Source organism: Pseudopodoces humilis, chromosome 6 (genome assembly GCF_049639895.1).
Source record: "Pseudopodoces humilis isolate 2021_Gansu_Grassland_sample_001 chromosome 6, ASM4963989v1, whole genome shotgun sequence".
Taxonomy (NCBI): domain Eukaryota; kingdom Metazoa; phylum Chordata; class Aves; order Passeriformes; family Paridae; genus Pseudopodoces; species Pseudopodoces humilis.
Window position 1 is genome coordinate 44,236,552 of NC_142205.1, and position 16,180 is coordinate 44,252,731.

At 44.7% G+C, this 16,180-nt stretch overlaps 1 protein-coding gene across 7 annotated transcripts in view; it reads right to left on the bottom strand.

Moving 5' to 3' along the window:
- The window catches only part of EPHA5 (EPH receptor A5), a 210,249-nt gene that overhangs the window by 84,785 nt on the left and 109,284 nt on the right, over window positions 1-16,180 (bottom strand). For all 7 annotated transcript variants that reach the window (XM_088056749.1, XM_088056752.1, XM_088056748.1 and 4 more), the window contains exon 5: window positions 14,519-14,854. In XM_088056749.1, the coding sequence (XP_087912875.1) occupies window positions 14,519-14,854 (336 nt within the window). The remainder of the gene's footprint in view (window positions 1-14,518; window positions 14,855-16,180) is intronic.

A 16,180-nucleotide genomic window follows, 5' to 3' on the forward strand; every position in this document is an offset into this window, starting at 1 on the left:
TTTGGTGGCTGCCTCAGCCTGTGGCTGAAATAATCTCTCCCCCGAGATCTTATTTGCCCATCCCTTCCCAAACACATTTAATTAAAAAGCCCTAAGTGATGAGTTTCTAGCTATGATCTTTTACTGAAAATCATCTTCCTTGGCAAGTTGTTCCTATTTTATTCCTAAACACAACTTCCAGACTTGCTTATTTCTGCAACATGCTGCTTCTACCCATACTTTCTTTGATGAGCTGACAAGAGAACATGTTTAATTCCCAACAAGAATTTTTTTGATTCAAGGTGGCAGAGCCCCATGCCTGTGACGTGTATCTAGGGTTACTTCACAGGCCTTTTCTCAGAGGCTTCCAAAAGTCAAGGTTTCTCTCCTTCAATCCAAAGGGTATGTAGAAATACCCTACACAACAGAGCACATACGGAACGCTACTCCCTCCTGGACCTGACCACTTTATTTATGTGTTTAAATAAAACAGGCAGAGGTGAATATCGCAGCCAGCAACAGATGAACCTCTGGAAATGCACAAATATCAGGAACCCACAATATTATTGCAGCAGGGCTATGGAAACCATCTGGTGCCTCTGCCAGCGCTCTCCTACCTCCTGATGTTACAAACGCTTGGATGATAGGAGCATCTCTGACAGGCTCTTAAGTCCCCTAAACTAGATTAATCCACATGCAGCATACAGCAAAGCTACAGATACCTCCTAATGGTCTGAAGTGCCAACTTCCATGATAAATATATGCATCCTATGTGCAATTATGCCTGTATCTTAATAGCATTGAGACGGCTGCAAGATACTAATTACCAAATAAGAATTTGGCAATTATACTCTATCATACCTTCCTCCTGACATAGCTACTTTTAAATAAACAAGGATTTGTTTCCAACATCACTGAAGAAAGAGGAATTTTCTCCTTTGCTTTGTTCTAGCTTACCAAGTGTGATCATGGAATTAAAGAAGAGTAAAAAAAATTTCATTTGCTGAAGTACTGCTATGGCTTCACTGAAGCCATTTCACTGCTGCTTAAGAAACACTGTTAACCTTTTAAGCAATCAGGGGGAGAAACAATGTTACCTGAAACAAAAGCAATCTCACTAGGTAATCCATCCTATTATCCAGACAGAATTTCAGTGTTTGTCATGAACTGTCTGTAGACTTACCTTTACTTTAATTACCAATACAAGATCCAAAGTACTGCCCGTTTGTCTAATGCTGATGTGTTATTAGACAAAACCTCTTACCTGCATCATCTGTGGAAATATTGGCAAACAGTTTACTCCACAACAGAGAAGCTTCTTTCTGAGGCACGTGAGAGGGATGTAATGAGAGAATTGTGCCAATGCCACTCAGACATGGAGACACTTGCAGTGTCCTTGCAGGCAAAGTCCCTGGTTTACTACAGTGCAGAGGGAATTAAGCTAGTGGTGAGCAACTGACACATCTCCCCTTTCAATCTTACCTCCTGACATAAACATAAGTGGGCATCATGGTCATCTGCAGAAGAAACTGGTTAGGTGAGATTGCAAGGATAACGCAAACCAGTCCAAACCATTCCATGATTCTAAACGTGAGAATCCGCAGCAATGTGAAAGGACAGCAAAATTTTCCCACAATCATGCAGCATGGGGACAAATACTGTGATCAGTCTCTGACTGCCTTTTCTGGGGTGCTGTTCTAAGACACAGTTAATGAATTAGCAAAAAAAACCCCAAACCAACCAACCAAAAAACAGCCCTGTATCGCAGCAATTGCAAATGATCTTTGCCTTCCATCGTGGAAGAGGAGTAACAGAGGCCTGTGTTTGACCCCTTTATATGCATTTTGTGTCTGACGGGGGAGGTGGAAGGGAACTTGGAGTAAGCATCTACAAATACAAGTGTGCAAATGATGCCATGATATACAGCTATCTTGTTTACCATAATCCTTAGCCATAGATTTATCACCGTGCTCTTAACACATGCTGTACATCTTTTCATTCATCTTCTCACCCCTACTTTCCCTTCTAATTGGAACTCAGTCTGTGAAATGTAATTAAAGGTCTCATAAATACTGTCAGTAAGTGCACCCTTTTTCATCCAAGTTACTACTAACATCTTGGAGAAGACCTCATCAACCTCTGATAGAATACAGACTAATGTATCTTCTCACACACCTCACTCAGAATGAGGAAGTCAATCTTCCCACCTTCCAAATAATTAAAGTCATCCACATTATGTACTTTTCCTTCATTACCTCCCCCTCCTTCTCTGACACATGTATTACCCTGTCATCAGCTGCTTTCCTTTCATCTAATTTATTCTGTTTCTAATCACTGAGCAAAATCTAGTACTTTTGAGAAGACCTGGAGTCCTAGGCATCAGTTCAGTACTAGGTTTCTTATATTAAAAGACAGCACTTTCAGCTCTCCTTTAAGAGGGATTATTTCCTGCAATCTACGGAGTTTATTCATGCCTGGGAGTGAAAAAAAATACCCTTTTCCATTCACAGTAAATGACTGTGACATTAACAATGAAATTCAATGGTACTTCAAAGACTCCTATGGGCCCTAAAGGTTGTGCAAGGCAGCCTGGGGACTGAATAAAGCCCAGTTAACCCAACAGGTGGCTTCATTTGCTCTGTGAAAAATAGCTGCTGCTTCTCTTGGAGAGGAAAACACTCCTAGACTCAGCCAAACAGCAGCTGTAAAATCGTCTGACTTGCGGCATCTCTAAAGTTCAAGCACCCTTTTGGCTGCTGTGCGTGCCAAAGCTCTCCTCCTGCTAGGGCAAAGTGCACAGAACTTCCATGATCCACTGGTTCATGAGCCATGTGCGTGCCTCGCGCCCAGAATCATCACTTCTATGAGGCAGAGTAGCTGGAGATGGAGACGGGGAGGCAGGAGACCTGAGAGTTCCATATGTCAGATATTTGGATATTCTCCCATCCAACCCCTGGCACAGCCCCTTGGGCACCTGCCTGGGGCTCAGCCGTGGGGACCAGGGAGCAGAGGGCTGTGTGACCCCAGAGCCTGACACAGCCCTGTGCAGTGATGCCCCTGGCTGGGAGGCAGCCACCTCACCAGCCCCTGGCAGATGGGCTCGTGATCCAGGTTAAAAAGTTGGAAAGAGGCAGAGAAACCAGGAGGAGCCCCTGAAATCTTTGCTAAAGTGCTCAAGCGGATAAACACAGTGCCAGGTCTTCAGCAGTTTATTATTGCTATCAGTTGATTTTGTTAAGTGCTTTTTTTGGACCCTCATCAGTGAACAGCTGCCAAGCCACTCTAAATACTATTACTGTCAGAGGCCAAATAAAACTCAACTGTATTTACTGAACAGGTAACAATTGCTCTCTTGCTAGATTCCAGATCAAAACGATCAGGATTTTAGTTACATTTAATCACATGGGCACTGGAATTTTTAACAGCTTGGAATGGACACTGTCACATTATTAACAGCTCCCTTTCTAGCAGACAAAGCACAGTTCACCAACCAGATGTACTGAAGGCAACACCTTGCACTCAGCTGGACTTGGATCAAAGAGTGTCTCTCCAGACAGAAGGTGCAAAAGAGAAAAGCAGGAAATTTTCACTATTGCTAGCAATTAAGACTGGGAGCAAATGGGCCCCCTGACACACTTTTCCCCCAAGCTATTCAGCACACCTTAGCTCACTAAATGCTTTGGATAAATAAACTGCTGACTGACATTGCTATCTTTAATGCTGCAGTGAAACTGAAACCATAATAATACTGAAACCAATTCGGAAAAAGTAACCCCAAACTCAACAGCCCATCTCCAGTGGACTCTGGCCAGCCTCTCTTTTCTGCTCTCAAGTTAGTTTGGCAAACAGGTTAGGAAACATTTCCAATGCATCTTAGGGCTCCAGCCCGATGGGAAGAGTTCAGCAGGGACAAGGAGCAGCAAGGAGAGTCCCAGTCCTGGTGTGTGTCCTCTAGGCTGTCACACCACACACCTCCACATCTCAGTTCCCCCATCAATGAACCAGGTACCTGAAAAACCTCACTGATGAAGGCAATGCATAAAGTTTTAGGCATCAAAATAGCAATTTACTGACATTAGGTATCCCTTCCAGTGATGCTGTATCCATCAGGTCTGCATACAAGAAAGCTGCACAAACTTCCATTTATTTGCATATAAACCATGTATTTAACTTTCCCATTTTGTCCTGAATGAAGAATGGGACATTGTACAAACTGAATTTAAAATAGCAGTTCTCATTCACTGACCAGTATCAGAAGACAGAGTAAGAGTGCAAGGCCACAACAGATGCACAATTGTTACTAGAGCACGAACAATATTATCAACTGACTACTTTATGGGGAATTTGTTTTGCTTTGTAGAGATGTTCTGCAGGGGTTGCAAATAGCACTCAAAACCCTCAGGGCTATTTGACTCTGGCAGAAGTCCCCCTTGAAGCTTCAGCCAACATGTAGCAGAGGGTTTGGTGCAACACCTCTGCAGAAGGCACTGGGCATTTTGTCCTTCATGCACACCCAGCTTTGCTAGCTGCTGTCTGCAGTTTTGGAAAAGGTGGAGATGGGTCTGTGTCCTCATGTGCATCCTTACCCAGTCATCCTCCAGTTCCCTTCCACATCCTTGCAGGGGCCAAGTTGCACCTGGGACAGAGTGATGTACAATAAATTAAATAACCTAGTCATTTCTGCAGTGATAGTCTTCCAGTTTACTGAACTGGGTGAGAGCATCTCTCTGTGGAAACTCTCCTTGCATGGCCAGGTGTTTAAAGACTCAGATCGTAAGTCTCCAGCAAGGTCAGCAAACAATTTCATGCTCTTGGTGCCACCCCTCAGGGGAACAAGGCAGAACCATGGAGTTTCATGGCTTAATGAACCAAGGCAGGAGCCCATAGTGGGGAAGGGAGAGCTCAGGAGATGACAGGATAATGGTGTGGTGCAGATCAGCCCCCTGTAATAAGCCACACTAATGCTGAACTGTGTGGAAGGCAACTCAGGAAACAGAATAATTAATAATCTACTTTGCTGAGCAGCACTTTCTTTCCTTGGATCGAGGCAGACTGCAGAAAGTTGGAAAGAAACTATGAAGAAATGGCACACAGGGTCCCACAAACCCTTGCAAACTGAAGGAGGAAGGGCAAACCCAGTTTTCTGATTCAACATTTACCTGATTCAACTTTGCTTTCTTTAATCTCATGTAGGGGCAGAGAGCAAAGATGCACAAGTTTTGCACAGCAAGATGCAGAAGCATGTTGGGAAATTGTGCTATGTATTCCTGGGAAGACAATAAACAGTGCTAGTGCCCTCTACTAGCATCTTCCACCTAATTATCCAAATTTGCTTTTGGGGCATTGTTCTCTCTCTGCAGAGATGCAAAAGGTCCCTTGTACCACTTGGCACACCCACCACCCCTGGCCAAAACTCACGGGGCAGATTTTATCAAATGCATAAGAGAATTTGCTATTTTTTCCCTTCCATTTCCCCAGAGCAGCACTCTCTCCAAGGCTTGCCAAAGCACTTAGAGGATCAGTCCAGCATGGCCAGGCCCTCTGCACAAAGAGCAGTGACTCGCCCCAGTTTGCTGCATTGCAACAGAAAAAGCCCTTGCCCAGCACCACCACAGCCAGTGGGTGCTCATCAATTCCTACAGGGCCTTTTGATCAGAGCCTGTATTCTTAGAAATTGTCAAGCCTGAAGAAACAGGAAAATAAATAAATAATATCACTTTCCTTCTGGTGATTTCTGTTGTGCTGATCTAGCCGGAAACCCCCATCGGTTAACTTGCTTTGATCAGGACTGTTCCTCCAGGACCAGGAGATGCAGTAAGCATTCCATCACGCTGGCAAAAAGAGCACATCTGTAGTGTGTTTTAATTAAATCCTTCCAACTCTTGAGCTTTTTGTAGTATTTGCATGTAGCTGAACTTTGGCCCAGCTGCTGTGGACGAAATATCATTCATTGCTGGGTTGTCTGTCACCTTAGTGCTACTCTTGGCTCTTCAGATGGAGCTCTCCCCTCCCTGTCCTGTCCCCTTGTCCCCCCCACAGTGGGGAAAGTAAGCTGGGAAGAAGGAGTAGCCAGCTCTACTACTTCTATTACATTAGCCCTTTGCAAGAAATACAAGTGCCAGAAGCAGCATTCTGGAAATCTTTCAAGGAATGAGCAAGGGGTTTGCTGTTGAAATACATTGTAATAGCAATCACAACAGAAAATGTGGAAAGACATTCCAAGCCTCACTGAAGCAACATCTCTCCAATGAGAAGCAATCCAGGTGAGAAAAGAATTTCAGCCTGATACTGTAAAATACTAACTAGGAACCTGTGATTCATGCACATTTGAGAGCTGGAGTTCAGTTCTGATACAGCAAAATCCTTCCTGGGATACAGAAGGCAGCCAGCTGTGTGGGTGCAGACACTGGGCACAACAGCAACTAAGGGGAAAAAAAATCTGGCCATATGAACAAATAAATATGACAAACTGTTTATTAAAGAAGGCTCATGCTCGCTGCAGAAGAGAATACACAAGGAAAAAGGGACCAGAGAAGTGCAGGGTGGCCTTGCAGCACAGAGAGCCACTCTCTTCAAATGTGGGCCCAGTTAGGCAGCAATTTGGCACAAGAACATGAAGAGTGAAAAGCACCTGAACTATCTGAGCTTTATCAAGTTGTCACAGATACCCACATAAAACAAGGGTGGGTAACCTATGTGTTCTGTCCAGCATGCGTCCTGCATGTTCATACACACACAAACACACACAAAATCACTGGGCTGGAAGAGATCTTCATGATCACTGAGTCCAACCCATGCCCTAGCACCTCAACTAAACCGTGGCACACACACTGCCATGTATGTACTTACACCTTCACACTCCTACAAATTCATTTTATCAGCATGATGGCTGCATGGGAAAGCAGAAATGCCCTGTGAAGCTGCTATAGCCTGAGCAGTGTTTCTACAGCACAGCTCTCTCAAAACACAACTACTGAAATGCAAATGTTCAAACTCCTCTGTTTCCTCCACTGTTTTATTTAACTTTTGAGGGAGATTAGTATAAAGAGCTTACTTGGTTTGATAAAGAAACTGCAGCGAGATAACAAGTGGGTTGTTTATTAAATGCCTGCAAGCCCACTGCTATTTCTCTAACAGCACTGAAAGTATTTTTACATTATTTTTTGGCTATTCTGAAGTCCTCATGTCTTAGGAGTACTCTCATAAGTATCATTTATGGAGACTGTTAAAAATGTAAAACTACTGTTAAAAATGTAAAACTATTGTGAATGCTAAAATCAGAGAAATAATGTATCAGGCAATAGAATTATCAGCTTGCAGACTGAGATTAAAGAGCTGAATGGGATTTTATCAGCAGTGAAATTCAAAAGCAACATTCATGGGGGCAAAAAGTAATCTATAAATTGATGTCACCTGGGCAGTGAAACCATTTCAGATGCTTTACTTTTGCTCTCTGCCAGGTACTGTGCTCAGCACAATACAAAGGGAACTCCTTGGCCTTGAAGACTGTGTTTTAAGGGGATTAGAATTAGATTAGTATAACATTACTTGGCAATCCTTTAAAAACATGCCAGAAAAATGGGAAATAAGATTTTAAACCAGCTCTATCACTCTTGTAATGTAACATGAGTAATGCCCTGCAAAATCACAAGTTTGTTAAAGCTCTGACCTCACGAAGCTCTTACTACACCTGATCACAGCACGGCCTGCTCTATGCTTTTTGGAAAAAAAAAACCTAGTATTTGTTACTCATACACCTCTAAAAACCTGCACTCAGATTGCCCAGTATTTCTACTTTAGCCCAAGCCTGTGGTGATGCTGTTGGTGGGGGATTCTGGTGGCTCAGGGATGTTACAGAGCGGTGTCAATCCTGCTGGTCGCAGCATCTCAAGCCCCAAATATTTGGGCAGATCTTTCTCCCTCACCCCCATCTGCATGGCACCTTGTGGGGGCAGTCCATGGATTCATTTTACCCAGGTATAATTGCATCTTGTACTTCATGGCTCAGGAGTAGCACACTTTGAAGAAGACTACTAACTTCACCATAAAGATGTTTGTCTCACTGCTACTGGGAGACGGTAAAACCTGCACCCTACTGTAAAATACACAATGGTTGTCATCAGCTGAATTTCATCATCAGATCTTCAGCATCTTTCTTTTTCCCTTTTTCAGGAGGAGGGTGGATAGAGACAACTATTTCTTACTATTTTTATTTTCATCTGTAAATAAGTTGTTTTAATTCCATGTCAAAATTGAAAGGTCTGTCTGTAGATACAGGAGAATGGTTTCTATTTCATCTTTCAATGTCCTTAAATATCAATCACTGGGTTATCTAACATCCAGAAAAAAAATTACCTCTAACTAAAAGTCATATTGTAATTAGGGGATTTTTTTTTTTCATATTCCAAAGACTTGTCTCAGTATTCTAACATGTATTTCTAATGTGAAGTATAACGAAAAGATTTAAAACAAACTATGAAAAAGTAGCAATTACTGATAGGGAAGTTATAAATAAAACTGTAAAATATGAATCTGATCCATAATTCATTTGGTAGCAGACATCCAGCCATCTGGGCTGGGGTGAACTCATGACTCCACAATAGGACACTGGATGAAGATTTTACATTCAGTATAAATGCAGCCATCACCAAAAAACAACAACAACAAAAAATCAAACAATAAATCTTTTGTACAACACTGGCTTCTGGGTTTTTTCTTTGCCAGTGTGTTTGCTTTTAACAACCTGTGATTGCATGCTCTGATTGCATGAGACCATGCTTCAAAAATATGCCAAAAGACTTCTTGAAGCTGATTACCACCGTATGCATGGAACTTTACAAATGTAATTATTCTCCTTCTGGCTGAACCTTCACTGGCAGCTCAACACTCATTTTCACATCTCCCTGGACATGAAGGGTGTTCACAGCCAGCAGAGAGATCCTGCTGCAAGGGGCAGTGCAGGCTGCATTCAGCTTTAAACAGAGACTATGTATGGTGTTTGAGGCAGTACAGTTTACCTGCACATAGTAAAATACCCCTGTATTCACCCATCCTTGTGTGGAAGACATTCTTTGCATTTAAGGGTACATTGCTCTAGGTTAAATGCTGCAATACCTGGGTTAACACACTGGAAGCCAGTGCTGCATCTCTAAATGGCAGTGCTTTCCACAGAGATGGGCAATTGCAAACCTTAAATCCTCTATTTATACCACTAATAGCTCCTCTCTGGCCAGTGTGAATCTAAAGCAGAGTTTAAACTACCAGACATACCAAATTCATAAAGGATTGCCTGCAGCCATTAGAATTTTCTCAGAGTTCATAAAATGATTAGACAAATTCATGCGAGAAAAATCCATTAAGGGCTATAAAGCACAAAGAGGTGTTCCCCAGAGGTTGGAGAGCGCTCTAAGGAAGCACTGGTACGTGTCTGCTTCCTGCTCTTAGCCCTTCCATGGTATCCACTAGTGACCACAGCTGGGAAGGTGATGCAGCCCAGATCAGGTATGGTTACAATGGATGTTTAAAGAAAAGCCCGTTGTAACATGCCGGTTGTGGAAAGGCAGTTTTCCAGAAAAAAAACATCTAATTAAGCTTTTGCAGACCCTGGGACAGCAGTTCTGGCTGAAAAGTAGAGCTGCAAGACCGGTCTTGTTTCTTGTGTGAGATGATGGAACATACTGCCCCTACTGGAGCACCCCCTTGGAAATTTTCTCTTATTCCTGAAGAAGTAAACTGCTCCCTTCCCCATGCCAAAAAAAAAAAAAGTGTGAAGACTTCAAAGTTGGAAGAATCAGATCCTGATTGTTACAGGACTTGAACCTATCAGCTGCCAAAGGCAATCTCTGAAAATGTGATTCCCATCTCTTGCCTCATTTTCTGATGTCTTCTTCCTAGACTGTGCACCAGTATCTTGGTTTCAAGAGCATGCAGATACTGATGTAAGATTGCAGCAAACTCTGTGTTGCAGGTTTCCCTTTCCAAATCACCCTTGGCTGCTTTTCAAAGATTGTACACATCCTGACTGCTAAGGAAAACACCTTCTCCCTTGCTCCCCTCCATTGCAGCATCCCAGCCTGCATGATGAGAGTGAGGATGTGGTTTTCAGCACACTTCCCTGCTCCAAAAGCCTTCTAGCTGCTCCAAGCATCTAGTGATTTTTGGTCAAGTAAGAACCTAGCCATTCCTCCCAAACAGCACTACAGGTTGCCAGGTTCTGTCCTCCAACACCTTTGCTTAAAAAGCACTGCTGCTCCACAGGATGCAACTTCTATCTCTGATTTGGCCTCAGGCACACAGACTCCTTGAGGCACTAGACACATTAACTCCTCCTCTGTTAGTAAGCACTTCTGTGTCTTTCTTCTCCTCCTTGCCCAGAAGGCTCAAAAATATATACAGGTCACAGAAGGGGATTGAACACTGGCTTCTGACTTTTCAAACAGAAAACAGGCAGGGGGTTTATCGAAAAACACACACAGAGAAGGTCTTTAAGTGCAAAGGAGTCTGTGGCATTTGGGATGCCGGTGGGAGAACTGCCCCACTCTCATACCCCCCACCTCCAGGCCAGTTCCGAGCCTGCAGCCATACCCAGCGTGGGACTTGCTGACATCAAAAGCAAAGAAAATTGCTTGGCTGTTTAGGCTGGCTTAAAGTGAATACTCCTGGCAGGTTTTAAGCCTAGAAAGGTTTTAAACATTGCATCTTTGCAGTGTGCTCCTGCGAGGATACAACAGGCAGCCATGAATCAAACCTGCTTGCTCCCTACGGACCCATTACGAGACACGTCTCTGACCAAGAAGTCATGGTAGGTGCTTTCTGTATACAGAGCAGATAAGATCAAAGACCTCAAGGGAGATGCACATCTCTGTCCAGAGCGACAGCATGCCTTAATCATCCAGCTTGGTGAATGCGCTGAGGAAAAAAAAAAAAAAGTCACGCAGTTATCGCTTGAAAATCAAACTTCAGTATTAGCAGTACACACAGACTGCTCCCTGGAAACTGTTTAAATAAGTGGAGGTTTCAAAAATATGAAAACTTGAGCAAAACCATGAGCAAAGGAAGGATGGCTGACTCAATCCTATCATTGCCACTTATGAATTATTCACTGTGCTCCAGCCCACGTGCATGAGGCACACTTTTTAACATACTGTGAGACTGCATCACAGATGGCTCCCTGCCATCTGTGCTGGGAAGTCCCTTGGACATGTATTTTGCAGCAATGCCATAGGGAAAACCCATGCTTGGGTCAAATCCTGTGCCTACAAAGGGAAGAAGGTCCTCTGCCTGCCTGCTGAAGCTCTAGGGTAGCCACAATGGAGGCCAGCACAATTCCTACCTCTCGTGGCTTGTGGCATTACTCACCCTTTCTAGACACATGTCTTCTAGCAGAAAAACACCAGCAAAATCCCACAGAAACAACTGAGGTTTGCAGATTGCAAGAGGGTTACAGGAAAAATAGTCCTGTATTTGGAGCCTAAGGCCACTGCATCCCACATGGATCAGCTCCATCCCAAGTACTGTCATGTCTCCATGGACTGGGGGAACAGAAGAATGCTGGGGTCACCAACGGAGAATAGCAATCAGCCTCTTCTTCTGAACAGAAGTTTACTGTTCCCTCTCTGTATTTCCAAATCTGATTTCAAAAGTTCGGAGGAAAATTAAATCAGTCTGAAAATGCCAGATGGATTGCGAGTACCAGTTCTTTTATTCATTATTTAAATAAAGGAGAGATGAAGAGGGACAAATTATTTTGGAGAGAGCCTTTTTTGGGTTTTTTTTTCAGGAAGTAATCCGTCTGTGAGTCTAACCCAGAGGTAGTTTCTGCTGCCAAAAGCTGCCATGCCCAGAAGAGGAGGTACACATGAGGACTCACTGCCTGCACATTCTCTGCAGTTCTGAAATGAGCATGGTCTTCTTGGGATGGACAAAAGCCAAACCAACAAAACAGACCCTGGCATTTCTCTGCAGTGCTGAATATGTGCCAGCAGGACTCCAGCAGCCAGACCTATCCCATGGTATGCAATTTTTCAATTTCCTGCAGCCAACAGATCTTGTAGAAGGATTTCTCCTACTGCTGCAGTTGGCCTTGTGTCACTGATTCAACTTTATTAATCAGCCTCTGTGAAAATATAATCACCATCAGAAACCCTGTGCAAGGGAAAAGATGAGACACAAGAGCTGCACATCTTGGAGGTAAATCCAGGGGGAAGGTGGGTGGTCTGAGACCCCCTGAAGCCACATGTGCCCTGCCTACTCTCACTTGAGAAAGGACTGTTGAAGTGAGTCTTTATATCCAGAGTCACTGGGCATGGGCCACTCCATTACTTGCCTCAAAGGACATTTTTTGGAGGCACCTTAAAAAAACAGATACTCACTTGCCATGCTTGGCAGTTAGTCTGATTTGCAAAGTCCCTCTTTCCATCTGCTTTATTTCTGGCATGGGCAAACTGATGATGGCCCAGGGGAATGCTGAAAGAGCACATCACTGGGAAGCCCATTTGATGCTACAGCTCCAGCAGACAGGCGTGACTCACCTCACAAAGGCATGGTGGGACCAGCCAGAGAGACAATGAAACACAGTCACCACTGCTTTCTTTACACAGCAGCTTGACTGAACCTCCTGCTGAATCAACCACAAGTGGATACAGATGCAATTTCAACACCACACAGTGTATTAAACACCCGTGGCTTGATCCACTAGTATCTCCCATGGTTGTGGCTCCACGAAGATAAACAGGGACACATAGCCAGAAGCTACACTTACCCACTTGTTCTTAGCACGAGACACATTTGTCACAGGTTTCCCATTTCCTGAAAGACACCTTCCAGTACAATGCTGTAAGTGATAACTGTGCAAGGGGGCTACTCTTGGCCCGATGCACAGGGAGACAGCTATATGGATAAATTCTGCTGCAGCTAAGCAGAGTTTGGGACATAAGTCACAAACCAGGACCTTTTCCTCACCATCGGCTCTGATCAGTGAGGTATCATCTCCTCATGCACAGCTACATTTACTGAGATTTATGCGGATTAAACGCCACACATCAGGGAAAATCCAATGGCAGCAATGAAATACCAATGCAAACCCACTAACAGGAAAACATACTTCTTCCAACAGCAGAGTCACTGGCGGCAGCCTTCACAACAGGAAAACAGTAAACAGCATTAGGACCGTGACATCCACTGATCTGCACTAAACAGGTGCCTTCAATGGGTGTCACACTGCTGTCCTCTAACATTCCTCCAGCTGATTCCATGCCACATCTATCAGCAGCATTCCCAGCATGCCTTTATTTCCTCTCCTCAAGAGAGGAAATGAGATGATCTGCCCAACACTTCAACAAGCCAGTTTAACTACCAGGGCAGGTATCTGCACTTCCTTGCTGCTGGCTGCCAAGCCTGTGCACATACACCTGGGTAGCAGGAATGAGATGCAGCCCTGCTCCAGCTAGTGTTTTTCTGCTCCACAGTGAGGATCTGCCAATCTACATCCAGCTGTCACACAGAATTGCTCACTGGGCTTCCTGGCTGAACACTGTCTGGAGAAGGCAGGGTGCGGCTCCAGTGATCTGGCAGCACAGTCCTCACAGACTCAAATGCCACCTGATTGTTAAATCCTGGAAGGCCTTCACGGTGGATAAATGCCAGTGGAGAGCCCTGAACTAAATGGCAGGAAGTAAGCCAGATAGGAAACGGGGGAGACCTTAAAACACAGAGCATGAGGGACAAGAGAAGGATAGGTCAGTCTCTGGGGCTTTACAGAAGTTGTGTGATGTGCCTGGTGTGTTGATGCACACGTAAGGAGATGAAATCACGTTCTTGCCTCCCATCGTACCAAGTGACAGGGGCAATGGCAACTCCATGTCCAAAGTGACAGGTCATTTCAACTTCTGAGCAAAGGAAGGGCAGACAGATCAGAGCCCTGGACAAAGCAATAAAGCAGTCTACATGATCTCTGCCTGTACAGTGCAAAACCCAGAATGACACAGTATTAGTGAAATCCTAACCCTACCTTGTTGGAGAAGCAGTGACAATGTACCATACCTCATCAGGCTGAGCCCAGTCACTTTAGCATCACAGTGTAGAAGAGGGATTAAATCTCCCAAAGTCAGTAAGAATAATTTTTTTAGGGTAACTGTAAAGTTAAGATGTTTTAGCCATTTTTAATCCAAACGGACTCTAAGAAATTTCCCTTTCCCAAGAGGAAAGACAGCCTTTTGTTTCCTGGTTTAGTGGATGGATACACCAACATGCAAAAAAGTGGAGGTATCTCCAAACAGCTTAGTGTAAAAGGAAAAAGTCACAAATCCTAAAAACATGTCCTGCTGAAAGAAAACATACTGAAGACTGCAGTAGTTATAACCTATGAGACAAGCACTGCCCACCTCCCACCCCCCCTGTTTGAAGAGGCCACAGTCCAACCCTCCACGCTGGAGACTTCCACCCGTTCCAAAGGGAGTTCTGCACCCGTTCCTGGGAGTTCTGGGTCTGATTGGCTCAGGCTCCCGCCCCAGACATTCCCCCAGGTTGAAGATCCACTTACCTGCCTGGTTTGTGGTTACATTTACAGACACAAACTGCCGGGCTCCGGGGCTCTGGTCGGACACTCCATTCACTGCCTCAATTTCAAAGGTATAGTTTGTATGAGCAAGCAGATCCACCATCATGACAGAGGTGTTTTTCAGGCCGGTTTGCTGGGGGAGGTACCTGACATGACCGCCACATGCCTCACACAGACCCGAGTGTGCGCTGCACTTCTTGCATGCAATATAATAAGACACATCTTTCCTTCCACCAGTATCAGCAGGGGGAATCCATTCCAGAAAGACACTAGTCTCGTTAACATTTGAGATGGCACTCCGAGGAGCAGAGGGGGGTCCTGGTTTGTAAAGTGAGAAAAACACATGGTAAAAACAGTATCATCAGTCATCCTGCTCGCTACTACTCTCTAGGCTGAAAAGAGATGCCCCGTTGCTCACATGTCAGAAAGTACACGGGGACCATTTGCTACAACACCTGAAGAACTGGGAAAACAGGGATTGGTTTTGAGCACTCCCACCTCTCTCAAGAGATCTGTGTTGGGATGCAGTCCCCTGTGTGGGAGGACAGGGATAGCTCAAACCCAAGAGGAGGAGCGCTGTACCCTGGGGCACTGTCTCTGGTGCTCTCCTTGCTTTTCCTGCGAAGGGATTAGCAAGTCTTTGCCCTGTCCAAGTCACTGTTGGCTTCGCCAGGAGCAAGATTCCTCCTCCTCACCCCACTGCCCCTATATCACTACCCCTGGATCCTAAAAAAAAGACACACACTGGGGTTTTTACACTACCCAGGTACTCAACTCAGATGCCAAATCTTTCCTCTGCATGCACCCGCCTCTTCCCATCAGGCATTTGGCAGCAATGGAACCGAAGCTTAGGTATCCAAATCACACTTCAGGGAGATGCTCGAGGTAGCTCAAAGCAGATGGTGATCTCCACAGGCCACTGAAAACACGGCTGTATCCAGCCCTCCTGGTCCCTGCCAGGCTGGGGCATGGCTGGTTACCCACGCCACACTTGCATACTTTGCCAAGCCTCCCTGCTCAGGATGCCAGCATGGCCCTGGCAAGGCTATCCAAGGAGGAACAGCTGCTGCAGAGGTGCCAGAGCACCTGCAAAAAGCGGGCTGCTTCTCCTCACCCTGGTGGGAAAGGCCATGGCTGGGCAAGCAAAGCCCACCTGGAGGCACCTTCAAGACTTGCTTCCTCTCAGAACGTGCTGTGAGGTTTTTGTTTTCAACAAGCTTGTGTTGCAGGTGAAGGGCAAGCTGCAGATACACCCTGAAGACAATGTGAAAGGACAAGCAGGAGTCTCATGCAAGATACCCTCATGTTAAGTACTCAGGGAATGCAAATGATGAGGAAGAAAGAGGAAATGCATCAAAGCAAGCCAGGATGGATTTTAGTCACAGCACCACCAGAAACTATACAGCAAAGGCTGGGATTTTTGCAAGGGAAGGTAACACAACACACTCCTCTTCAGTTTGAATGAAGTTGTCAAAACCCATGAGCAGTTCCTTGAAAGGAGTCCAACAAGTAGCTTCACTAGCTAGACATCCATACGAATCTAACAGGCTGACTTAGGCTGTCATCTTCTCGTTTTGTAGTGATAATTAAACTTGATTAGTTATTTAAAACAGGCAGTGTTGCAAAAATGAAATCACCTTATAA